The sequence below is a fragment of the Heloderma suspectum genome, chromosome 2 (assembly GCF_057233095.1).
Source record: "Heloderma suspectum isolate Gila_16-S chromosome 2, 16-S_ref, whole genome shotgun sequence".
NCBI classification, from domain to species: domain Eukaryota; kingdom Metazoa; phylum Chordata; class Lepidosauria; order Squamata; family Helodermatidae; genus Heloderma; species Heloderma suspectum.
In genome coordinates, this window is record NC_139459.1 from 27,676,760 (window position 1) to 27,702,184 (window position 25,425).

At 40.2% G+C, this 25,425-nt stretch overlaps 1 protein-coding gene across 6 annotated transcripts in view; it reads left to right on the forward strand.

Annotated features, from left to right (window-relative positions):
* Nucleotides 1–25,425, forward strand: part of NIPBL (NIPBL cohesin loading factor) — a 193,628-nt gene that overhangs the window by 107,743 nt on the left and 60,460 nt on the right. For 5 of the 6 annotated variants that reach the window (XM_084833083.1, XM_084833086.1, XM_084833085.1 and 2 more), the window contains 8 exons: nucleotides 1,896–2,528; nucleotides 12,958–14,466; nucleotides 18,452–18,634; nucleotides 19,521–19,724; nucleotides 22,674–22,745; nucleotides 22,842–22,931; nucleotides 23,864–23,967; nucleotides 24,391–24,477. In XM_084833083.1, the coding sequence (XP_084689209.1) occupies nucleotides 1,896–2,528; nucleotides 12,958–14,466; nucleotides 18,452–18,634; nucleotides 19,521–19,724; nucleotides 22,674–22,745; nucleotides 22,842–22,931; nucleotides 23,864–23,967; nucleotides 24,391–24,477 (2,882 nt within the window). The remainder of the gene's footprint in view (nucleotides 1–1,895; nucleotides 2,529–12,957; nucleotides 14,467–18,451; nucleotides 18,635–19,520; nucleotides 19,725–22,673; nucleotides 22,746–22,841; nucleotides 22,932–23,863; nucleotides 23,968–24,390; nucleotides 24,478–25,425) is intronic. The other variant, XM_084833087.1, reaches the window with a different exon arrangement.

The window sequence follows — 25,425 nt, forward strand, 5'->3', positions numbered from 1 at the left end:
GTGGTAGTGAGAATCCCTAATTGCTTCCTGTGAATGAATTTACTTAAGTACTTCTGAATGCTGGTACATAAATTAGTGTTTCCCCCCTTTGACCTACTATATAGTGTATCTGTTTTAACTGACAAGACTTCCTTACACATGTACTTAAATGACAACAACAACAAAAATGACAACAGCAACAAAGATGCAGAACAAAAATAAAATGTAACTGGTGATTCCGAAAGTACAACATTGGCTGGTAATTCCTATGGCACTTTTTCCCATGGCTGATTCAAAATTAACTTTTATACTTCATCAGGGAAGCCAAAGACATGGTATGAAGCCCATATTACAGTGTTGGAGCCAGATGACTGCCCAACACAATCGCTGTTTGGATGAGGAATGAACAGTGTAGGTAAAACACGCTGCTCTGCAAGACTATTCATCTCAAAGGAGCGCAAAAGGAATTGTCCTTTTGCAGCTGCAGTTGTGCCCTAGAGAAGCAAATGCTCATTTTAGTATATAAAGCTCTAGGAGTTTGGACATTATGGATGAATCAGGATGATAGTGTATTGGAGGCATAGCTCTTGTCTCACACAGTAATATACTATCAAATCTCTCAAATTTGCAGGCTGGAAAATAGAGAGAGAGCAGTTGAAAGGCAACTACAGAAATGTAAGAAGGAAGAGTAATGTACCAGAGAGAGAGGGGCAGATGCCCATGCTTTTAATGTGGACTCTTTTTAATTATTGCGTTCACTTTTTTGATATTATCCTGAAGACTATTAGGTAATTTCAGTTGAAGAATATTACTTCTGCTAGTTTCTTCACAGAATGTGACTTCTCCACTTCTGAGGGAGTATGATTTAGGTGCTAGTGATACTTTGGACTAATTCAGATTCTCTATTGCCGAGTGTTACTAGCTGAAAATACAACCGTGTCTGATAAATTCGTCATCCCTTCCCACCTATCTCTTTAAGTGGAGAAGGACCTATTGTTAGTAATGTATGTGCTATGTTTCAGTTGACTGTCCAGCAGTTTAAATTGTTGTGGATGTTATGCTTAATCAGTTATCCCAGACAGCTTTTAAGATAGAAAAGTAGGGTAACAGGTAGTTTGTTGATGAGAAGAGCTGCATTTTATTAGTGACAGGATGTGATGGCAAATGGACTCTGCCTATTCCTCTGAAAGATATTGATGCTATTAACATCTGGGAGGGAAAGAGTTCTTAAACAATAACTGTGTGAGTAATGACATGGCAAAAAGAATACTTCCAATTGTTTATAAGTAGAAAATAGTGTTTTCATATGTAAGAAATTATGCCAGACTCATGTGCGTCACCTATCTTAGTAGTTGAAAAGAGGCAGAAGCAAGTCATCTGTTAGATTCTTTTAAAAGGTAATTTTCTTCTTGCATATGAAGTATGGAAGTTTTTGTTTTTGCAGATCCCTAAGGGTAGGGATCTTCTACAACACTGTGTTGGTCTTGCAGAGCAATTTGATTGTCTAAGGTAATTTAGGGCTTTCATCATTGGACTCTTGTGGGGAGCTAGCTATCTTTAAACTTTGTTTTTCTTTTGGTCTTGGCTGCCTTTTCATTAAACTTGCTCTCTAATAGTTGAAGCCCTGGCCTGAACTGTGGATGTACTGTGTCAAAAGGGTTCCCACCTCTTCTTAGAGTTATACTAGTTCAGCTAGATGTGGATTGCCAAATTGATAGGAGGTCTGGGCATATTTAACTACAGCTGCTTATAGCTGTGTTGTAGTGAAGGTCATGGGCTTCATTCTTCTGCTGGTTTTGTTTTGTAAGTGCGCATATCTGTACAAATACAAATGACTAATATAGGTTACTATTTGTGTGCTTTCATAGAAATGTGAACCAACATAACTATTCAGTTTTTCTGAATTATTATTCTAGGATCAAGACCACCTTTAATACTTCAGTCACAGCCTCCACCATATTCATCACCTAGAGATGTTCCCCCAGACATATTATTAGATTCTCCAGAAAGAAAGCAAAAGAAACAAAAGAAAATGAAGTTAGGCAAGGATGAAAAAGACCAGACTGAAAAAGCTGCAATGTATGATATTATTAGCTCTCCATCCAAGGACTCTACTAAACTTACGTTAAGACTTACTCGTGTAAGATCTTCAGATATGGACCAGCAGGATGATATGCTTTCTGGTTTGGAAAACAGTAACGTGTCGGAAGGGGATATTTCTTTTAATGTGCAGTATCCAGGACAGACTTCTAAAACACCAGTTACTCCACAGGATATTAATCGCCCACTAAATGCTGCTCAGTGTTTGCCACAGCATGAACAAACAGCATTCCTTCAGGCACAACAAGTGCCTGTTTTACAACCGAACACTTCAGTTTCTGCAAAACAACCTCAAAATCCTTTGGTACAGACACATCAACAGGTTTCGCAACATGGAACTATTACGCCATATGATGAAGTAGAATTGGATGCATTGGCTGAAATTGAACGGATAGAACGGGAATCAGCTATTGAAAGGGAACGGTTTTCAAAAGAAGTGCAAGACAAAGGTAAAAATATTGTGTATACGTGCTATATTACATAACATTTATTTTTCTCACCCTAAATGTCCTTGAAAATGAACATATCACCATATAAGTTCATATTCTTAGCACAAGATGGCTATTAGCGATGTTTAAAATTCTAGAGAATAAAGCTGTAGTGTGATTTATTTCTTTTGGGTCCATGAGAAATACATTTTTGTTGTAATCCTGTGTACATTCACTTGGCAGCAAGCCCTATTGATCTTGGTGGGACATCCAAGTAAGGACTCATAGGAAAGGGATGATAATGGATAGTAACTTGCATTTCTGTTCTCAGAATAGATCAAGGGATAAAAGTCCTTGGTATTGGAGGAATATGATGGAATTGTTGATGTAGAGATATACATTTTACAATATTCACTGTGTGATGCACCAGTTAAGGCAAGAGTGAGCAGGCTTTGAGCGTGCAGGATCTAAGTGTTGTTGTTGTTGTTGTTTGTCCAGAACTTTGGGATTCACCAGTTGCAAAATGTTGGTGGCGGGTGGAGCCAGCTGGAAAATGTGGCTGGAGCAGAAACAATTACCTGCTGTAGTTCTATCCTGTGAGCCATACATTGCAATTTATTGCTACAAATTTACATCTCAGTTACCATGGATGAGAGATTTAACAACAAACCTCAAAAATGCTACACACAAGCTACAGAAAGACCTGGCTGCAGTACTTGCAGTTATAATATTGTTTTAAGTTCAGAAAGATTTAAAACATTATAACCCCAATACTCATCAATTTCACATAATCACTCTTCACCCGTTATTCCATGTGAAGGAAATAAGACAGTAGAAAAGAAAAGAAGGTGAGAGAGTGATTATCAATCTTAACTCAGTGAATGGGCCAGTTCACACAACTGAATGGCTGCAGTGTTTTCCGGTGCATGTGGGCAGCTATATTGAATATTCAAGCCATGGCTTGTCGTGTCTTGCGAACCCAGGGACCGTGGGTTATGCGAGGGTTAAACAACAGACTGTGGTCCCTAGGTTTGCATGACACAACAAGCTGGGGCTTGAATTTTCAAAACCCACCTGGCACATGCTGGCATGGCAGCCCACCATGGCTTAATCATGCAAAATGGCGATGTTTAACCAAAAGTAAAAGCAGTAACGTTATTATTCAGGCATTATCAGAACATCAGTCTCACAGACTTGCTGAACTTTTAATTCTATATTTCTTATTGATTCATTTTAGGTAGAGATAAAACCTAGACCTGTGCAGGTATATCCAGAATTGTCACCAAGATTTGTAGGTGGAAATCTGCAATAGAGCTATGGTTGAACAATTCCATAAGAGTAAGATGAGAGCTGATCAGCATATGACACTTTCAGACATGCAGAGCAATACTATGCATGTTTCCTCAGAAGTCAATCCCATGTATTCAGTTGAGCTTACCTCCAGGTAAAGGTGCATAGGATTGCTACCGCTTTAGGTCTGAAGGTATGTCAGATTTTCAAAGAGTATCAGGATCGCTGAAATGCTTAAGTTTTCAGAGTGGAGAGAGAAGTTTTAAGATCTTTTTCAGATGGATTTTTTGCAAGAGTGATACTAAAATTTTAAATACATTTTTAAAATTTTTTTTAGATGTTTTTGCAAGGGAGAGGTATTAAATAGTTTTTTAAAGGGGGATTTTGGTATAGAGGGGATGAAAAAGGGTTTCTAGAGTGGGCTAAGAAGGAAATGGATGTGGATGGGGAAAATATGAATCGGGCAACTCCTAGGTTAGAGCAGGTTGAGCTCTGTTACAGTGGACTCACAGGCAGAGTTACCCTCATTGCAAATACACAAGGGAGGTGGTGGAGGAAGAAAATGTCATGTGCAACAGCTCCCTCCAACAGAGCAAGCTGAGCTCCATCACAACAAGGGCTGCAGCCAGAGCTCTCCAAAACTCGCCTGAATGGGGCAAGGCAAATAATCTTCCCACAAGAGGAGAGAAAGTGTGAAGGAAAAAATTAGGAAAATAGCCAGATCTCCTCCACGCAGGCTTTGACCTCCTCTTTCTGAATGGCTGTTAAACATGCTTGGGAATGGGAGACGAAGGTGAGCAAACTGCTTCTCTCACCTCAGAATGCTGCTAGTTGGGGCTGTAATCAGGGGGGAGTGATCTAAGCAATTTCTCTTTTCTCTATCTGGGCTGCTAACTTTGCCTTCTCCTCAGAACTGTGAAGTTGGATTTTATTGTGCTCCTATCCTTTTCTGCTCTGTCCTGCTTGACAAAAATCCTGCTGGACATGTGCACATAGCAGCAATAAATGAAAAAGCATGCCAACAACTCAGGGTGATGGTGGTAGACATAGCAGTAAAGGTTGACATATCTCCTTGCAATCTATCAGTAGATCACAATCAGTGTTCTGTCCACATCTGAGTGAAGAGACAAATAGAAGTGCCCACTGCTATTCAGTATTGGAATGTGTAGTCTTGTTGCATATTAATATTAAAGCATGTTTTGGCAGCATTTACTTATATGCTTTATAGATACCTGGGGAGAGAACTTATTTCAGACAAATTGGATGCAAACATATAGAACTGTTCGGTCATAAAACAGTTGTTGTTGTTCAGTCGTTCAGTCGTGTCCGACTCTTCGTGACCCCATGGACCATAGCACGCCAGGCCTTCCTGTCCTGTGCTCTCTCCCGGAGCGTGCTCAAGTTCATAGTCATTGCACAGACATTGGTATGAATGATTATGTAGAGGCATGCTTCTCCAAAAGCTGCTTGAACACTAGCTTCTACACTGGAGGCTTATTCTGAACATGCTGCTGCTGCTGCTGCTGCTAAATCTGTACTTTGTATATACAGTTCATTAGTCTATGTTCTCAGCTATAGGTAACTACTTAGCTCAAATTATAATTGTTGCAATCTTTAAGGCATTTATAAGCAGAGATGCAGCATTTGCTGTCAGGGTTAAAAGTTCATGAATTTAGTCTGGGGTTGGTCAAAACAACTGGATTCTTAGTTATCCTGTTGACTGGCTAGGATGATCCTGCTGCCTATACAGCTGTTGCTACTGCCATGCTATGACCTGTATAAAAGGTATTGCTTCACAGGTCCAGTTAATTTCAAACAGCCAGTTCAGTGTTGTATGACACAATTGTAGTCCAAAGTGTTCAGTGGCAAAACTCCACTGAAGTTTAATGTTCATTTGTTCTCTGTAAAATCTACTATATGTCTACTAAAGTCACATGCTTAGTAATGCTCCTGACTTAAATATCTTTATGCCTCTAATTTCATATTTTTAGAAACACAAAAATTCTTGAGAATTCTTGCTTACTGAGAACGAGCAAATGTGCCGGCGCACACAGCTCAGTTGGTCTTGATTGGCCCCTCCTGCGAGTTGGAGCACTTAAACAAATGAAAGAACTTACATCTGTGGTTTGTTTACTATTATGTCCATACCCAGGATCTCTGGCTTGTTGCTCTGCTATCAAGCCCGAATCATCGGCCAAGGTTTGTTTTGGCTTATGATTCTGGCTTATTAGGAGAGCAACAAGCTAGAGATCCTGGTTTGGATGTAACAGTTAACAAACCATGTTTGGAGGTTCCCTGGTTTGTTTAGCTGCTCCCACTGGCAGAAGGAGCCAAGCAGGTATGATTGAGCAATGTGCACAAGCATGCTTGCTTGTTCACAATAAGCCAAAATTCGCAGCAATTACTGTGACATCTGAATTGGGCCAGTGTGTATTGCATCTTAACTTCAGTGACAGAATGTGAAGAATTGTAGAACTGTCTCCTAAAATCTGTATTTTAATTGCTTGTTAATCAATAATATTGGAATGAAGGGAAATGCATTATTTGAATAGCAAATATTGTTTTGTTGTTGTTCAGTCGTTCAGTCGTGTCCGACTCTTCGTGACCCCATGGACCATAGCACGCCAGGCCTTCCTGTCCTGCGCTCTCTCCCGGAGCGTGCTCAAGTTCATATTCATTGCATCGGTGATGCTATCTAGCCATCTCATCCTCTGCCGTCCCCTTCTCCTTTTGCCTTCAGTCTTTCCCAGCATCAGGGTCTTTTCCAGGGAGTTTTCTCTTCGCATTAGGTGGCCAAAATATTGGAGCTTCAGCTTCAGTATCTGTCCTTCCAATGAGCACTCAGGGTTGATTTCCTTTAGGATGGACTGATTTGACCTCCTTGCAGTCCAGGGCACTCGTAAGAGTCTTCTCCAGCACCACAGTTCGAAAGCATCAATTCTTCGGCGCTCAGCCTTCCTTATAGTCCAGCTCTCACAGCCATACAATACTACTGGGAAAACCATAGCTTTGATTAGACGGACCTTTGTCGGCAAGGTGATGTCTCTGCTTCTTACTATGCTGTCTAGGTTGGCCATAGCTTTCCTCCCCAGGAGCAAGCGTCTTTTAATTTCATGGCTACAGTCACCGTCTGCGGTGATCTTGGAGCCCAAGAAAGTAAAATCTGTCACTGCTTCCATTTCTTCCCCTTCTATATGCCAGGAAGTGATGGGGCCAGATGCCATGATCTTCGTTTTTTTAATGTTGAGTTTCAAACCAGCTTTTGCACTCTCCTCTTTCACCCTCAACAAGAGGCTCTTTAGATCCTCTTCGCTTTCTGCCATTAGGGTGGTATCGTCTGCATATCGGAGGTTGTTGATAATTCTCCCAGCAATCTTAATTCCGACCTGTGATTCATCCAACCCGGCATTTCTCATGATGTACTCTGCATATAAGTTAAATAAGCAGGGTGACAATATGCAGCCTTGTCGTACTCCTTTCCCAATTTTGAACCAATCGGTTGTTCCATGTCTGGTTCTTACTGTTGCTTCTTGACCCTCGTACAGGTTTCTCAGGAGACAGGTAAGGTGGTCTGGTACTCCCATCAGTTTCAGCATTTGCCACAGTTTGTTGTGATCCACACAATCAAAGGCTTTAGCGTAGTCAATGAAGCAGAAATAGATGTTTTTCTGGAATTCTCTTGCTTTCTCCATGATGCAGCGAATGTTGGCGATTTGATCTCTAGCTCCTCTGCCTCTTCTAAACCCAGCTTGTACTTCTGGTAGTTCTCGGTTCGCATACTGCTGAAGCCTAGCTTGTAGGATTTTGAGCATCACCTTGCTGGCATGTGAAATGAGCGCAATTGTGCGGTAGTTTGAACACTCTTTGGCGTTGCCCTTCTTTGGAATTGGAATGTAAACTGACCTTTTCCAGTCTTGTGGCCACTGTTGAGTGTTCCAAATTTGTTGGCATATTGAATGCAGCACTTTAACAGCATCATCTTTTAGGATTTTAAATAGCTCGGCTGGAATACTGTCATCTCCGCTAGCTTTGTTGTTACTAATGCTTCCTAAGGCCCACTTGACTTCACTCTCTAGGATATCCGGCTCAAGTTCAGTGACCGCACTATCATGGCTATCAGGGACATTCAGATCTTTCTTGTATAGTTCTTCTGTGTATTCTTTCCACCTCTTCTTAATCTCATCTGCTTCTGTGAGGTCCCTGCCTTCTTTGTCCTTTATCATGCCCGTCTTCGCACAAAACTTTCCCTTGAGATCTCCAGTTTTCTTGAAGAGATCTCTAGTCTTTCCCATTCTGTTGTTTTCCTCGATTTCTTTGCATTGTTCATTTAAGAAGGCCTTCTTGTCTGTCCTTGCTATTCTCTGGAACTCTGCATTCAGTTGGGTATATCTTCCCCTTTCTCCCTTGCTTTTCGCTTCCCTTCTTTCGTGAGCTACTTGTAAAGCCTCATCAGACAGCCACTTTGCTTTCTTGCATTTCTTTTTCTTTGGGATGGATTTCGTTGCTGCCTCCTGAACAATGTTACGGACCTCCGTCCATAGTTCCTCAGGCACTCTGTCTATCAGGTCTAATCCCTGAAATCTTTTCCTCACCTCCACTGTATATTCATCAGGGATATGATCTAGGTCATACCTGAACGGTTTAGTGGTTTTCCCGACGTTCTTCAGTTTCAGCCAAAATTTTGCAAGAAGCAGCTCATGATCTGAGCCACAGTCAGCTCCAGGTCTTGTTTTTACTGACTGTATGGAGCTTCTCCATCTTTGGCTGCAAAGGACATAATCAATCTGATTTCGATATTGACCATCTGGTGACGTCCATGTGTAGAGTCGCCTCTTGTGCAAGAAAAGAGTGTTTGCTATGATCAGCGTGTTCTCTTGGCAAAACTCTATTAGCCTTTGTCCTGCTTCATTTTGTACACCAAGGCCATGCCTGCCTGTTATCCCGGTGATTTCTTGACTTCCTACTTTAGCATTCCAATCCCCTATGATGAAGAGGACATCTTTTTTTGGTGTTAGTTCTAGAAGGTGTTGTAGGTCTTCATAGAACCGATCAACCTCAGCTTCTTCGGCCTCAGTGGTTGGGGCATAGACTTGGATTACTGTGATGTTGAATGGTTTGCCTTGGATTCGTACTGAGATCATTCTATCATTTTTAAGATTGTACCCCAGTACTGCTTTTCCCACCCTTTTGTTGACTATGAGTGCTACTCCATTTCTTCTAAGGGATTCTTGCCCACAGTAGTAGATATGATGGACACCTGAATTAAATTCGCCCATGCCTGTCCATTTTAGTTCGTTGATTCCCAAGATGTCGATGTTCAATCTTGCCATCTCATGTTTGACCACCTCCAGCTTACCTTGATTCATTGATCTGACATTCCAGGTTCCTAAACAATATTGTTCTTTACAGCATCGGATTTTCTTTTCACCACCAGACACATCCACAGCTAAGTGTCCTTTCGGGTTTGGCCCAGCCGCTTCACTCTTTCTGGCGCTACTTGGAAATACCCTCTGCTCTTCCCCAGTAGCATATTGGACACCTTCCGACCTGAGGGGCTCATCTTCCGGCGTCATATCTTTTAGCCTTGTGATACGTTCCATGGGGTTTTCTTGGCAAGAATACTGGCGTGGGTTGCCATTTCCTTCTCCAGTGGACCACATTTTGTCAGAACTCTCTGCCATGACCTGTCCGTCTTGGGTGGCCCTGCACGGCATAGCTTATGGCTTCACTGAGTTACGCAAGCCCCTTCGCCACAACAAGGCAGTGATCCATGAAGGGGAAATGTTGTTTATATATGGCTTATTTTTTTCTCTTAAGGAAAGCTTAGCAGTCAACATGGCTTTATTCAGAACAAATCTCGCTAGACCTAATTACCTCCTTGACTTAATTGAGTGTAAGAGGTCTCATAGCTTAATACAACTGAATTGTTGTATATCGGGATCATAATGAACTTTTGACCTAACCAGATAGTATCCTTAGGGATTAGATGATACTACTATAGGATTGGTATGCTGTTAATTGAAAGTTTATGTCCAGAAATAGTAATACGTTAGTAATACAACATCAAATCAGACCATTTTTCAGCATTCTGCACAAGTCAGTCCATCTTCTATTGCTGTTCAGTATATTCGTTAATTACTTGGAGTTATACAGAGTAGGAAGGCTTATACATCTTCAGAAGAGAGGCTGAAATTCATGTTGATCTGAAACAGAGAGCTGGAAAGAAATTTAGCAAGGTCAAATATAATGTGTGTACACACACACATGCACGCGTGGGGAAAACATGCTTGAACGTATTCTGGGGATAACTAGCTAGACAACATAACACCAGCAGAAGGTTAAGGTTATAGGAGGTCAAAGATACATCATGAGTCAGTATGCATAAAAGCCCGATACCATTTTTGGATGCATTAACAGTGACAGTTACATGACTGGATGAAAGTGTACTGTTGTATCCAGCACTGGCTAAGCCATGTCTGGAGTTCTGTGTTGAGATAATTATCCACGATCTAACTCTAACTGAAACATCAGGAAAAGTTGTATATGCAGTTCAGATATTCTACAAACTATTCAAAGAAGTTGTGGGCAATCTGGTCCTCTGAGTGTATGCACATGATGCCTATACTCTGTACTATACCCTGTCTTTCACAGAGCACAGGCTTGGATCATGTCCATGCTTTTTACAGAGTGTGAATTTCAGGGTTCTGCAGTAATTGCCAGATTCTGCTGCATGTGCAAATTTATCAAGAATTCCACACGTGAGAAATATTCTTAATTGAAATATGTATGCGTACCTAAGTGAACAAAATGAAATGATACATTAATTTTATCTGTGTTATAGTGTAGTCTGTGTTGTTCTTTTTGCCACCTCTAAATATTAAGCTTCCCAGGATTATGTATGATGTGAATCAACGGTTTGATTTTTGATCTAATGAAAAGTCTTAAGAATCTGATAACACCTTCCAGAGTTCAGAGATAATTGTTAGATGTTATCTATTTCCTTCTACTAGTGTCATTCTATGTTTTTCCTCTCATCAGAAGGATTTAGTGTATACTTTTTTTAAAGACAGCATTTTATATTCTCTTACTAAAATACTAAACACTTAACAGTTTAATTTTTGTTTAGGATGGATTGTGATGATGTTTGTAGTAAAGTGTGCTTTACTAGTATACTACAATTGAAGTTCTCTTCTGATGGGCTATCAGCATGGAGTTCTGATTCTAAACTACTATTGGTAGCTTAGTACGTTTAAACTCCAAATTTCCCATTTTGGGATACAAATCAGTGCATACCAGGAAGGCAAAAATAACATATATGTGTGCATATGTTTGCTGCAATAACAGGCCTGTTCAGCTTGTGACTATCAGTGCACTGACAAATTGTGTTCTTCCTGCTGGTGATTTAAAAAACAGGTGGATTGTTGAGCACCTGGTAGACCATAAGGCATGGCTAATGGTCTGGGTTCTGATTGGTGGATTAGAATTTGTGTAGCTCTGCTAATCTATACAAGGTTTACCGTGATGGAGTGCTTTCTTTCTTAAGATAATGTCTTTCTTAAGATACTTACTGATCATGAATCAATATGAGGGGGTTTCATTTATTTAGATTCCACAGACAGAATGTTGTTGAAATCTTCATATGCGCAAACTGATTTGTGGAAAGCAAGGTTAATCACAGTGTGAGTGTAGAGGTGAATTGTGAGAGCATGAACCAGCAGGTCTCTGTACTACCTCTGTATTTCTAAAGACTGTACAGCCCCATCCAACAGTGCCGGAGTTCTCCCAAAGTTCTGTATCCCCTCTCCCCTGAACAACATTTGAATAGTTAAAGCAACTGGTTGGGCCTATTAGCTCATTGGCATGGCATCCCTCCCTTAAAAAAAAATTATATATATATATATATATATATATATATATGGGCCTTCCATTTTCTCTCTCTTCTTAGTCTCTGTACGTAGGTCTTCCAGCTCCAAAAGGTTTGAATTCTGGCTTGGGGTTATTAGATGGGCCTCAGTTCTTCCTTTTTAGCAATCAGTATATTTATTTATGAAATGTATTATCTGCTTTTCATTATAAAATAATCCAGACACAGGGTACAACCAATAAAACAGAATAAAATCCTACATCGTCAACAAAAAAACAATCAAAGTGGGGAGAACAGTAACAGTAAATATCAGTTTACAATATGCAGCAAAAAATTAAATAAAATCAATCAAATTGAACTTCAGGCAAATGCAACAATATCAAGAGGGCATCCCCACTTAGAGTAGGTGGAATCTATTCTTCCATCTCTTTTCAGTCACATGTATGTAGTGTTTCATAACGAACTGCATTGATTGCTTCTACCCCCAGCCCCAGCAGCTGTTTTGAAAGGCATCTGAATTCCTTGGAAATAGAAGGCTGGACTAGATGGATCCTTGGTACGATTAGCAACACAAATGCTTTGAGGTGCTACCCTGCCAGCTGCCATTTCAGGGACTTCAGTGGATTTTATCACCAAATTGTGGCTGGGATCCATCTGATGTTTAATTGTGGGCATTCTCAATTCACTCCTTCAATTCACTCCTTCACTATCTTCCTAGGTTTGCCTCAGCTAGGCATGCTCAGTTCATATGTACTGTTTATATAAAGTGAATCTACTCACTTGTAGGGGGCACTTCTTTGTGCTATGGAGGCAGGTTTTTCCCCAACTCCTGGTTTCCCCTGCTGCACATCTATCAGTTTCAAATGTATGTTGCATTTCAAGAAATGAAAAGCATTTACTGCATATGGCCTTCACTAAAATACAGTTTGTGGTACTCAGATCTAAAAAGGTTGGAAAATACTACAAGTTTCTATGTCAGGAGTTTATAACGCCACAATGTCACCTCAAGGGCATGTAGAAAGAATGATTTATTAACATACTTATTCCTTAAATAATAAATGTTGAGTGAATGTTGGTGAAATTGAATTCTAGCTTGTTCTTGCTGAACTGTAAGTGGTTCACACAGAACTTAGTACATTCCATAAGAAGTTGATTCAACGTTTATACTTTATCTACGCAGCAGTCCAATTTTGGATTCTAATCTGTGAACATACTAAAATGCATATGTTTGTTTGTGTTTTCTTATGTTCATTAATATGACGAGCACTTTTAACTTATTCTTTCTTTGATCTGCAGATAAGCCTTTAAAGAAACGGAAACAAGATTCCTATCCACAGGAGGCTGGAGGTGCTACTGGAGGAAATAAACCAGCTTCTCAGGAGACAGGTTCTGCAGGAAATGGGTCAAGGCCAGCTTTGATGGTTAGTATCGATCTACAGCAAGCAGGACGGGCAGACTCTCAGGCAACTGTTACTCAGGACTCGGACATCATCAAAAAGTCTGAAGAGATAAAGCAGTGTAATGATGGTTCTGTTTTTGTTCCTCAAGAGGATGTTATTGGAGTACTTAAACTAAAATCTGAAAACCATCCGGAAACTCCTAGGAAAAAGTCAGATTCTGAAAGTTTAAAGGTGGAAATACAACACAATGAGAACAAACAAGCAGAAATGCATCAAAATGAGAGTAAAAGGATAGAAACTAAACACAGTGAAAGCAAACAGCCAGAAATTAAACATGAAAGCAAACATGAGAGTAGGCAGGTGGATGTGAAACAAAATGAGGGCAAGCAAAATAATGGCAAACAGGAAATGAGGCAAAGACCTGAGACTCCAAAACAGAAAAATGAAGTGAGGCCAGATACTCCAAAACAGAAAAATGAAGGCAGACCAGAAACCCCAAAGCAGAAGAATGAAGGCAGGCCAGAGACCCCCAAACACAGGCATGAAAACAGGCGGGATTCTGGTAAATCCTTATCAGAGAAGAAGCCTGATATATCTAAATATAAAATGGACATGAAATCTGATCCTTCCAGGGTGAAATCTGAAAGGCCTGATTCATTAAAACAGAGGCCCGATGGACGTTCAGTTCCTGACTCTCTAAGGCGTGATCATGATAACCTTAAACAAAAATCTGAGGACAGGGGTGAATCGGAGAGATATAGAGGAGACTCCTCAAAGCTCAGAAGACCTGAGTATTTGAGGTCTTCAAGTAAGGGCGACCATGACTCTAAACATAGCATTAAATCAGATAACTCAAAAGCAGAAAAACTAGAAAGAAAACACCGGCATGAGTCTGGTGAGTCCCGGGATAGGCTGTCTTCTGGGGATCAGAGATCAAGACCTGACAGCCCTCGTATTAAACAAGAAAGTAAAAGTGATATTGGTAAATTAAGACAGGACAGACCAGGTTTTAAATCACACAACAGTAAAGATGAACGAAGGACAGATGGTAATAAGAGCAAAATGGATAGTAATAAAGCACACACTGACAGTAAAGCTGATTTTCCCAGTTATTTGTTGGGGGGAAGATCTGGGGCTTTGAAACACTTTATCATTCCAAAAATCAAACGTGATAAAGATGGCAATGTCGTGCACGAAGCAAGGAAATCGGAAATTAAGGGTGAACCGAAGAACAAAGTTGAGAAGATTGGGCTAGTGGAGGATCTAAATAAAGGAGCTAAGCCAGTTGTTGTTCTGCAGAAGCTTTCTTTGGATGATGTACAAAAATTTATTAAGGATAGAGAAGACAAATCTAGGAGCACTTGTTTCAGACCTAACAAGAACAAGTCATCTAAATCAAACAAAGGTAAGAGTCCAAGTTTTTATCTATTACCTTTAATATCCTGGGATGTTTGGCTGTAATTATTAGAAGGGGAAATCTGTTTAATTTTGAAACCTTGATTGCAAATGTATTAGCTTGTCTGCAGTATACTGTATTTGTTCAGCTTATCAAATACAGTTTTGTTCCCTCCTGGTAAGTTCACTGGCAGGAGGAGTCAAGATCAAGCAGCGTTCACTAACACACGTGCTCGTAAATGGTAAGCCAGGATCCTCTAGAAATCTGGCTTATAGTTTTGTGAGAACATGGGTATGACTTGAAGCTTGGCATAACGAAACCAATTTAGTTACAACAGTGTGAAAATTCCAGGTATATAGTCAATAACCTGTCTATATCCAGGTTTCAGGAAATAATTACACGGTCACTTTCTCCTTGCATGTTGGATGTCAGCAGTATAAACTTGGCAGTGCTAGCAGTTCCATTGGTTTTACTTTTTAAAAAGTTTGATAGTGTTTGAGACAAATATCAGTCTTCTGTTACGGTGTGTCCTCTATAATATAACGTGTAATGCGCTTGCCATGGTGAGTGTTACTCTTAACTTCATTGAGTGTGACAAACCCCAGCTCTTTTCCTGGGCTTGAAAAAGGAAATAATCTCAATCTTGTGCTGTGGGAACATGGGGAACTACCTTATACCATGTCAGACCATTTGTCTTTCTAGCTCAGTATTATCTACACTGGCAGGCGGTGGCTCTCCAGGGTTTCAGGTAGGGGTATTTCCTAGGCCTGTCTGGAGAGGGACTGGATGATGGCAACTATAAAATTTAGTGATATGCTAAAAGAAGCCAAAACTTGTGACCTCTTGCTTATCTCATATGATATGGATATGAAAGATATATGTACTTCATTCATAAATTGTCATGGTGTGTGGTTGAAATCATCAGACTACATTTTTGATATGGCTTGCCTGTTTTAAAGTAGGTTTTGCTATGAGAGGACACTTCTTTTTTATGAATAGTAGGTAACTTATTGATTAAAATTATTGATTAAACTGTAGATTAATCTTAGTTAGAGCTTTCTTTATGAAAGTTTTGTGTCACTGTAGACTGGGGCCAAGCTAATAAATCCATAGATCTGCTTCTGTCTAGCCACAGAGTTTGCATTCATTCACTGGTATATTTGGCTCCCCTTTGAACAGCAGCCCCCCATGATGTAGCACAAACTGCCTTTAACCTCCCCTCAGTTTCCAAAGTCTTTTGCCATGTATTATAGCGTGACTGATTTTCAAGAAATATAAGTTCAAAACATCCTTAGGGGACACTGAACTAGTTATGTGAATCTTCAGATCCCATCTAGGAGTATTTTAAGCCATACTAGCAAACAGCACATGTGCAAGAGGATTTGATTATATTTTGTTTACTTAAACTTTTGAAAACATCCATAGAGGACCTGAGAAATGTAAAATAGTGTTTTGTGTAACAAACAGAACCTATTCCAGCAGTGAGGTTATTTTGTTATTTTTTAACAAAAAAATTGTTTTAATGTTCGTTAAGCAATTTTGACATCACATGCCTTGCTGTTACTTAATCCCACCTACTTCTGATAGGGGGAGCCTCTCAAATATTGCTGTGGGCTTGTACATTTTTTAAACTTATTTCCAATTAATAAGTTAACTATTGCAGTAGTGGGATAGTGTATAATATGCTAGTGATGACTTTCAACCCACCATTCACACCAGGGTGCCATTTGAGTCCTGCCCTGGTGCTGCTGCATTTTCTTATTCACCTTCCCGGGGGAGGAGAAAGGAGAATGAAGTGCAGCAGCACCCCTCTTGCAAGGAGATCAGGCAACTTGGTAGTTGCTGCAGGAACAATAATGTTGATCCGTGCTTCCTGGGACCATATGGTGCTTGTTAATAAAAAGTGAGGCAGCTGCATACTGAATCCTTGTTGCCTTTGACCTAAAAAATAAAAACAAAACGGTGTGCTTTTTCAATGTGAAGGTCAACTGTTGTTTTTAATTTTCCTGGTTTCATATTTACTAATATTACATATTTCATTGTCTACTTTCAATTAAGATATATGCATATCTACAAAATATGTGTTTATGAATAAATGTTAATTGATTACTTTACATATCATGGACACTTACCAGGCAACGTTTTGATACTTGAATTGATAAGAAATGTCTTCAAAAGATACAGTTTGCTCTGTTTAGAATGACTACATTTGGAAGAGTCCTGAACAATTTTCATATATATCTTTGTCTCAAGTATAGTGTAGAGATCAGGCAATTAATCTTGCTTTAAACAAGTTTAATCTTGGAGAAGGAGATCAATCTGTTTTTCCTCTTTCAAGTGCCGTGCATGCAGATACGATTCTTTCATTTGTTGGTTTATTTACTTACATTTATATGCCACCTTCTAACAAAGTTCTCTGGGTTGTTCACAGTATAAAAACCAGTTAAAATACAACAATGCAATGCAAAAGCAATACCAAATACAGTATTAAAATACCACCAGATAAGATCAAATTACATCAAAGAAAACAAAGAGCAGAGAAATAAAAATAAATAATCAGAGATAGGATAAATAATCAGAGCTAGGATAAATAATCAGAGCTAAAACAATGTTAAGAGCTACAGAAAAATAAAAGATCTTTGTCTGGTTCCAAAAAGACATTAGATAGAGTAGGCACTTGATGGGCCTCTCTTAGAAGAGGCATTGCATAACCAGGCTGCTACTACCGAGAAACCCTTTCACTTGTAAGTCACCTGCCATACACATCACTTGGCTGGAACAAGTGAAGAAGGGCCTTGATTAAACTCTTAACAGTTTAAATGTATATATGGCAATCTAGTAGCTGAACATTATTTTTTTTAAATTGTGGATCTCTAATAAGCGGGTGATTAGCCATATAAACCTAGATTAACTTCTTCAGCTTTTATTGCATTTCTGTTCCTGCCTTGGTTTTGAAACTACTACTGTGTAACACGTTTTCTCATTTGTGAGCTTTTCTCATTGATTAAATTTCCTTTTAAATGCATGGTGTGACATGACATGTATGGCACATGAATGTTTAATTTTATTCAAATTTAAGACTTCAAAAACATGACTGTAAAAAGTATTAGTGTTTTGTGTTGTGGATTTGTGCAAAAAATAGCTAAATGTAGAACGCCAATCTGCTAATAACTTCAGTGTATGATGAGTTGAAAAATGGTGATGTCGACTCTACAGAGGAGCAGTTACTGTATGCTTGTGTAAAAAACTGTTTCCTTGCCCTAGATAAGTAAGAGTGTATCACTTCACTGATTTGTTCTGTTACTCATGCATAATCCTTCAACTCTTTGAAGCTTGCACACATGGAGATATTTCTCATATCTGTGGGAAAAGTCCTTCTCACTATGGATAAATACAACAGTAGAGGAATGTAGAGTGCAGAAAGTTTCAATTTTTTTTTCTGTGTGGTTTGCTTCTTTTATCATTTATTTAGTTTTGCAATTGTTTGCACAGTATTGTTCACTTATCTACAGATGCACATATAGAGTTGCTCTTTCTGCTATAAGCAGTGAATGTGAATCTTGTCAACATAACTAACATCTATAAACAGGAAAATGACTTCAAAGTTGCCTTCACCTGTTGACATACATAACCTATTTGTGTATGCCAGTATGAAACGAATAATGTGTGGTTGCAAAGAAAATGCTGTGTATTGTGCTTATTAAGAGTCTCCTGAAGTAGGCCTCTTTTGAGTGAGGAAGTTGATTTAAAACATTTTATCTTTTGTTTGTTTTTCAAAGGAGAGATCTTTTGGTTTTTGTATTTCAGAGTAAGCATAAAGGTTTTTTTATGGACAGTGATGCATGTTGCTAGTTGCTGTAGCTTTTCATATTTGCAAGCCACCTTGGGAAACAGTGTGAAGAGCTCAACAAAAATGATAATTAGTATTAACTCGCAGATATTAACGTATTGTGTTTAGATTTATATTCACTTACAGTTTACTCTTCATTGATAGGTAGCATAGATCAGTCAGTGTTAAAGGAATTACCTCCAGAACTGCTAGCAGAAATTGAATCTACCATGCCTCTTTGTGAACGAGTGAAAATGAACAAACGTAAGCGTAGCACAGTAAATGAAAAACCAAAATACACTGAAATCAGTTCTGATGAAGACAATGAAAGTGAAGAGGCTTTTGAAAGTAAGTAGAGTGGTGATTTCTCAATTTGATAGTGGTAACACACTGTTTTTGATTATGTGTTTGTGGTGACTTCGTAGTCAGTCTTGCCAGATAGTTTATGCAGATGAGGCCAAGGTAGCTCTTAGCTATGCACACAGCTCAGATTAAAGGAAAGGCCAATCCCAAACAGGAGTACACATTTCCAGTGTGCTGTAGTCTTCATTGAGTAACCCAATAAACAGCCGTTCAGTTTCTACAGTAAACCGCTGTCAGATGTAGCACAGTGAGGCAGAAGCCAAGTGTGCTATTTGACCATTTGAAACCTTAGAACAACTAAGAGTTGAAGCAACTTTTAAGTGTTCTTTCTCCTTTCCAAGGCTGGATGTTTCCCTTGTCCAGGGCTTTAATATCCTTTTCATACTTACATAAGCACCATAAAGCCTTATGCATAATGAGAGAAGTATAGTACTGTAACCTTTTAGTAAGCTGCTCTGAGGTATGCTGATGTAGTTTGATAACTTCTGGGGAGATATCCTGGCGAAAATCACATGCTGCAAGATTTTTTCCTCCTCCATGCATGAGAATAATTTCTCTGGATTCTATTCCAAAAAGTTTAAGTTGAGAGAGATTAAAACTAGGAAGCAAAGCACAGCAATACCCCAGATGAGAAATAAAGACTAAACAAGCGTTTTGCAGTAACCACAAAGAATAAAGTTTAGTATCTTTGTATATTGAATACTGTGCTTATTTTGAAAATTTTCCATAGGATTTAGCAACTTGTACTTTTATCAGTTTCTCTTTGAAGACTACTATAGTACCAAGAAAGAACTTAGACTGTTTAATTTCTCATAGTTGAAGATGTGCGGATTAAACTGACTTTAGCATTGATAAGTGTGTTAATTTTTAGCTTCTCGGAAAAGACATAAAAAAGATAGAGATGATGATAAAGCTTGGGAATATGAAGAGCATGATAGACGAGGTTCTGGAGATCATAAGAGGAGTAGCCATTATCATGAAGGAAGGAGGACCTCTGGTAGCAGTCGATATCGCAACCGTAGTCCAGAAGACTCTGATGTGGATGATTATTCCCCCCCTCCTAGCCTCAGTGAGGGTAATTATCACTTCTTTATTATATTTATTCTCATATTAGTGATACAGCTGTTAAAGAAAACACTTAATTAATTTAAAGTATTATTAAAAACAATGTCATTGTAAATTTATTTGATTTATACCCTGCCTTTCCACCCCAAAAAATGGTGCTCAAAGTGGCTAACAGTAGTAAAAACCAAGATTAAAATCAACATACTTAAAACAATCATAAAAACATTGTTTGTCCACATGTATTATTTTTATTTATTTATTAGATTTATTAGCCGCCCATCTGGCCAGCTACCCGCCACTCTACCCAGCTACCTAGCCACTCCACAAAATACAACATAATCAACTGAATGAAACAACATTGCTCTAAAAAAAAACAAACCCTAACCCACCCCACCTGAATAGCCAGGTTTTCAAAGCCCGGCAGAAGCTCATCAAAAAGGGGGCATGGCAGAGGTCACTAGGGAGGGAATTCCACAGACTGGGGGCCACCACAGAAAAGGCCCTGTCCTTAATCCTCACCAGCCTAGCTGTCCTGGCTGATGGGACAGACAGAAGGCCTTCTGAGGCTGATCTCATTGAGTGGCATCCTTGGTGTTGCTGGAGGCGCTCCTTAAGATAGACTGGGCCAGAACCATATAGGGTTTTAAAGGTCAATACCAACACCTTTAATTGGGCCCAGAAACAATTGGTAACCAGTGCAATTCCTTCAGCACTGCAGTGATGTGATCTTGCCTTTAATCAGGCAGGCTGCTTGTGTTCTGCACCAGCTGCAACTTCCGAACCGTCTTCAAGGGTAACCCTACATAGAGCGGATTACAGTAGTCTAGGCAAGAGGAAAACAGGGCATGAACTACTGAGGGGAACAGATGGTTATGGAGGTAGGGGTGCAGCCGCCGTATCAGATGGAGTTGGTACAGCACTGTCTGGCTCACGGCTGACACCTGAACCTCCATGGACAGCTGGGAGTCTAAAATGACCCCCAGGCTGCAGACTTGGTCCTTCAGGGGCAGCTGCACTCCATTCAACACCAGGTCAACTTCCCCAACCTCCCCTTATCTCCCACCAAAATTACTTTGGTTTTGTCAGGGTTCAGTTTCAGCTTATTTCTTCCCATCTAGCCACTCAGTGACTCCAGACACTTTGACAGAGTTTCTACAGCCACTCTTGGTGAGGATTTAAATGAGAGTTAGAGTTGCGTGTCATCTGCATATTGGCGACACTGCACCCCAAGCCTCCTGATGGTAGCCCCCAGCGGCTTCATATAAATGTTAAACAACATTGGGGAGAAAATAGACCTCTGTGGCACCATGTAATTGAGCAGCCAAGGATCTGAAGTCTCCTCCCACAGAGCTACCCTCTGGTACCTGCCAGAGAGGAAGGAACGGAATCACTGTAATACAGTATCCCATATGCCCAACCCCTTCAGGTGGTCCAGGAGGATACCATGGTCTATGGTATCAAAAGCTGCTGAGAGATCAAGGAGAACAAGGAAAGAACATTCGCCCCTATCCAGAACCCTCCTCATATCATCCACCAAGGCGACCAAGGCCATTTCTGTCCCATGCTCAGGCCCAATTGAAATGGATCCAGATAATTGGTTTCTTCCAAGTGGGCCTGCAACTGCAACACCACCCCCCGCTCAATCACCTTGCCCCAAAATGGCAGATTTGAGACCAGACGAAAGTTGTTCAGGTCTTGGGGATCCAAAGAGGGCTTCTTTAACAGTGGTCTTATCACCGCCTCTTTGAAGGCTGATGGCATCACTCCCTCCTTGAGGGAGGCATTCACCACTGCCTTGATCCCCTCCCTGAGTCTCTCCCTGCAGCTCATAATGAGCCAAGGTGGGTAAGCATTGAGTAAGCAGGTGGTTGGCCTTAAAGATGAAAGCACCTTGTCTGCTTCCTCAGAAGGAAGAAGCTGGAACTGATCCCACAAAACCGGTCTGCCACTGGCTGCCCCTTGTTCACTAACTGTATCTACAGCGCATGAAACAGCACTCCTGATCCTGTCGATTTTATCCGCAAAGTGCTTTGCAAACTCATCACAGGAGGCCTTACAATTCTCCATTGGTTCTGGAACAACTGGACCGACCACTTGGAACAGCCTCCTGGGATGGCACTCTGTGGATGCGATAGAGGCAGCATAAAAATCCTTTTTTGCTGCTCTTATCACCACGTGGTAGGCTGAAGCTACAGCTCTAACCTGTGTTCACTCGTATTTGGAGCAAGATTTCTGCCACTGGCGCTCTAGCTGTCTCAATTCCTGCTTCAGAGCTTGCAACCGTGGGGTGAACCATGATGCAGTCTGAGCTCTGTTCAGGGGGAGAGGGTGTTTCGGAGCCATCCTGTGATTCCAGCATTCCAGCCATCCACCAGGATCTTGACGAAGCAGCCATTTGTGTGCTCCATAGAATCCCCAGGCACAGTCAGGAATCCATTTGGATCCATAAGATGCCTGGGGCGGACCATCTTAATGGGTCCTCCACCCCTGTGGAGTGGTTGTGGAACCAAGAAGTCCAACCCCACCAAATCGTGATCTGACCATGACAAGAGGTTGGTGTGTATACCCCTGATTTCCAGATCACTCCCCACCTCTCCGGAAACAAACACAAGGTCTAATGCATGACCGGCTACATGGGTGGCCCCAGTTGGAATATGGTGCAGCTCCTAGGAAGCCATGGTCCCCATGAAATCCCAAGGTGCTCCCACAAGGATGGCCTCCAAATGTATATTGAAGTCCCCCAACACCAGTAAGTTAGGGGACTGCACACGCACATCGGAGACCACCTCAAGCACCTCGGCCAGGGAGTCTGTCATGCAGCGGGGTGGAAGGTACACAAGCAGAATCCTCAGACTGCCCAGTTAATTGAAAAAACAACAGCATTTGTATAGTTACAGTGTGTTCCATAGAGGAAAGGATTTGTTGCAAATGTTTCATTTTGTACATTTTATTTTTTAAGTGGCTAGAAAAATGAAGAAAAAAGAAAAACAAAAGAAGAGGAAAGCTTATGAACCAAAGTTAACACCTGAAGGTAACTGGCTTTTTTAGTTTTAATGTCTTGTCATTAATTGTTAATTGCCACTAGTTGTTCATGGCTCCAATGTATTATACTTCCTGTCTTTATTAGAAATGATGGATTCTTCTACGTTCAAGAGATTCAGTGCTTCAGTAGAAAATATTTTGGACAATTTGGAAGACATGGATTTTACTGCATTTGGTAAATACATAACTTTCTTTGTATTCAATTCCATCAGCTTCAGTGCTGCTCGAATTCCTCAAAGCCTTTTGGTGATACTAGTATCCTCTATGGTAGACAGTTGTGTATATCTTTACATGATTTGACTGACATCTTTGGGGTCTGACTCTCCCTACAGAAGCTTTTCTTTCCACTAATGGCTGTTGCCTGCACACCCCTGAAAGAAAACAGCACAAAAGTTACTCCCTTTGAGACAGAGAGAGATGATTTGTCTTGAAGTTTTGTGTGGGGCAACACCTTCTTTTGGTGAAAGAGGGTGCAAACCATTGACTTAATTACAATTTATGCCAGGCAGCCATACCTCTGCTGTAGTTACAGGCACTGATGTAGTAAACGTTTGTTCTCCGTGACCGGATTCTCATGATTAAACAACCCATGGTTTGCTAACCATGGGTTGTTTGGAACTGCGCACTGTTTCTCCCTCAGCAACCCAGAGTTCCAGGTTTGGATGTCATGGAGAATAACCCATGAACAAGGCATCCCTGGGTTGTTTAGCGCAGAGGGAGTGGGCAAGCAGGTAGGAGCCTGCTCACTCCCACACTCTCTCAAACAACCCACTGTTAACATAGCTTTGATTTATACAAATGCCTTAAATGCTTTGAAGTATGTTTAATGATAGAATCCTGTTGGAGAGAAAGGTCTTTAGGCTGCAATCCATGGATAAGAGTTCTAGAGTACACACACTTATTGCCCAATAGTAATCAGTTGAGTCTACATGCAACTTCTTAGAACTATGTAGTTTGTGGGTTACAATTAATATCACCCAGATTTCAAGAGAAACGATCTTCTAGGCTACACTTATGTAGGGTTGAAATATTGGTGTTTATCTTTATAATAGCTCTGTCTAACCACTTCATTAAAAAGTGACTACTTAACCCTTTTTACTCTTTTAGGTGATGATGATGAAATTCCTCAGGAGTTACTACTGGGAAAGCATCAACTTAGTGAACTGGGCAGTGAATCTGCGAAAATTAAGGCCATGGGCATTATGGACAGGGTAAGTTAGTACGCTTTAAAAATGAAGAATATAGCACAGATTTTTTTAAGGAGGGATTCTCCCACAAATACCTTTGACCTGGAAGAGATGTAGGGAATTTTGCATTTGGGACAGGCCATAAAAGACAAGTGTGTGTGCACTCTCAATTGCTGTCGGGACATTTCTACTACTACTTTTGGTTCTCAAGTCCAGACCGAGCTCTGTCTGGTCACTAGAGGCAGAGAAAAAATCCTGAGTTAAACTAGAAAACACTTCCTTTTTTCCTTTGAACCATTTCTTCTCTGCCTTAGCAAGTGAAGGGAGGAGACTGAAACAGGATGAGTGATATAGGTTTGTTTATGTCAAGATCCATCTAAATGCCAGACTCAGAGAGGATAGCATATTCATGAAAAGTAATTGGTTTGATAATTTTTTTCTTTGTAGCTTTCAACTGAAAAAACGGTTAAAGTTCTAAACATCTTGGAGAAGAATATTCAGGATGGTGCAAAGCTTTCTACTCTGCTTAACCATGTAAGTTGTTAAAACTGATGATGGTATTTAATGTATACATTACTGCTCTGTACCTTTGATATGCTGTCATTAATATTTTCCTTTTGGTTATCAGACAGATCTGTTCCTTTCTAATTTGCTTTATTTTGATTTCAAATGAATAGTTTATCTTGACATGAAACTCTGGGCAGTATGACTGTGTCATTCCATTAGTGCAAATGATGTTACGCTAGCAGAAACTAGATTCGGAACTACGCCCAAGAGAAAATTCCAACTAAAGTTGCAAGCACAGTTGGATAACCCGTTGCACATAACTCTTGTGCCACCCATTGTGCAATGCATTGTGCATAATGCTTGTGCAATCCACTCCGCAACCCGCTGTGTAACTGGTTGCACAAGCATAATGGGCCACTGCTTGCACAACGGAAAGATTCAGCAGAGCTCCGCTAGCAATTTGAGTTTGCGGAATGACACCATTGGATACTGCCATCAGTTTCAGTTTTCCATAGTCAATGTTTTTTGAAATTGCACAACTATTTGTATTAATTTTTAACAGTGTATAGTGATCAGGGACTTTTACTAATTATTTTCAAATCATAAAAGTATGTAGGGTGCCTGTATTCCTGAATATGTTGCCAGAATATTTTTATTCTGGATAAATTGGTAAACTTTGTATCCTTAGTTGTCTCTTCTTTAAACATTACACATTATTGCCATCATGTGGCAATTCACAGAAACAACAAAGATTACCAAAATAAGCTAAAACCTTGTATAAAGGAGAAAAAATAACAAGCATATCAAAGCATCTCTCCCACTCCCCTCCATTTTAGGTTTCCAGCAGTCTCAGTTAAGACAACTTGTTATTTTTCAAGTGGTCCTGACCATTCACAGTAATGGATAATAGCATATGCTGCTTGCAACAGTCCTGGAATAATTTTTCACGTAATATAGTTTCCATGCAGGAAGGAG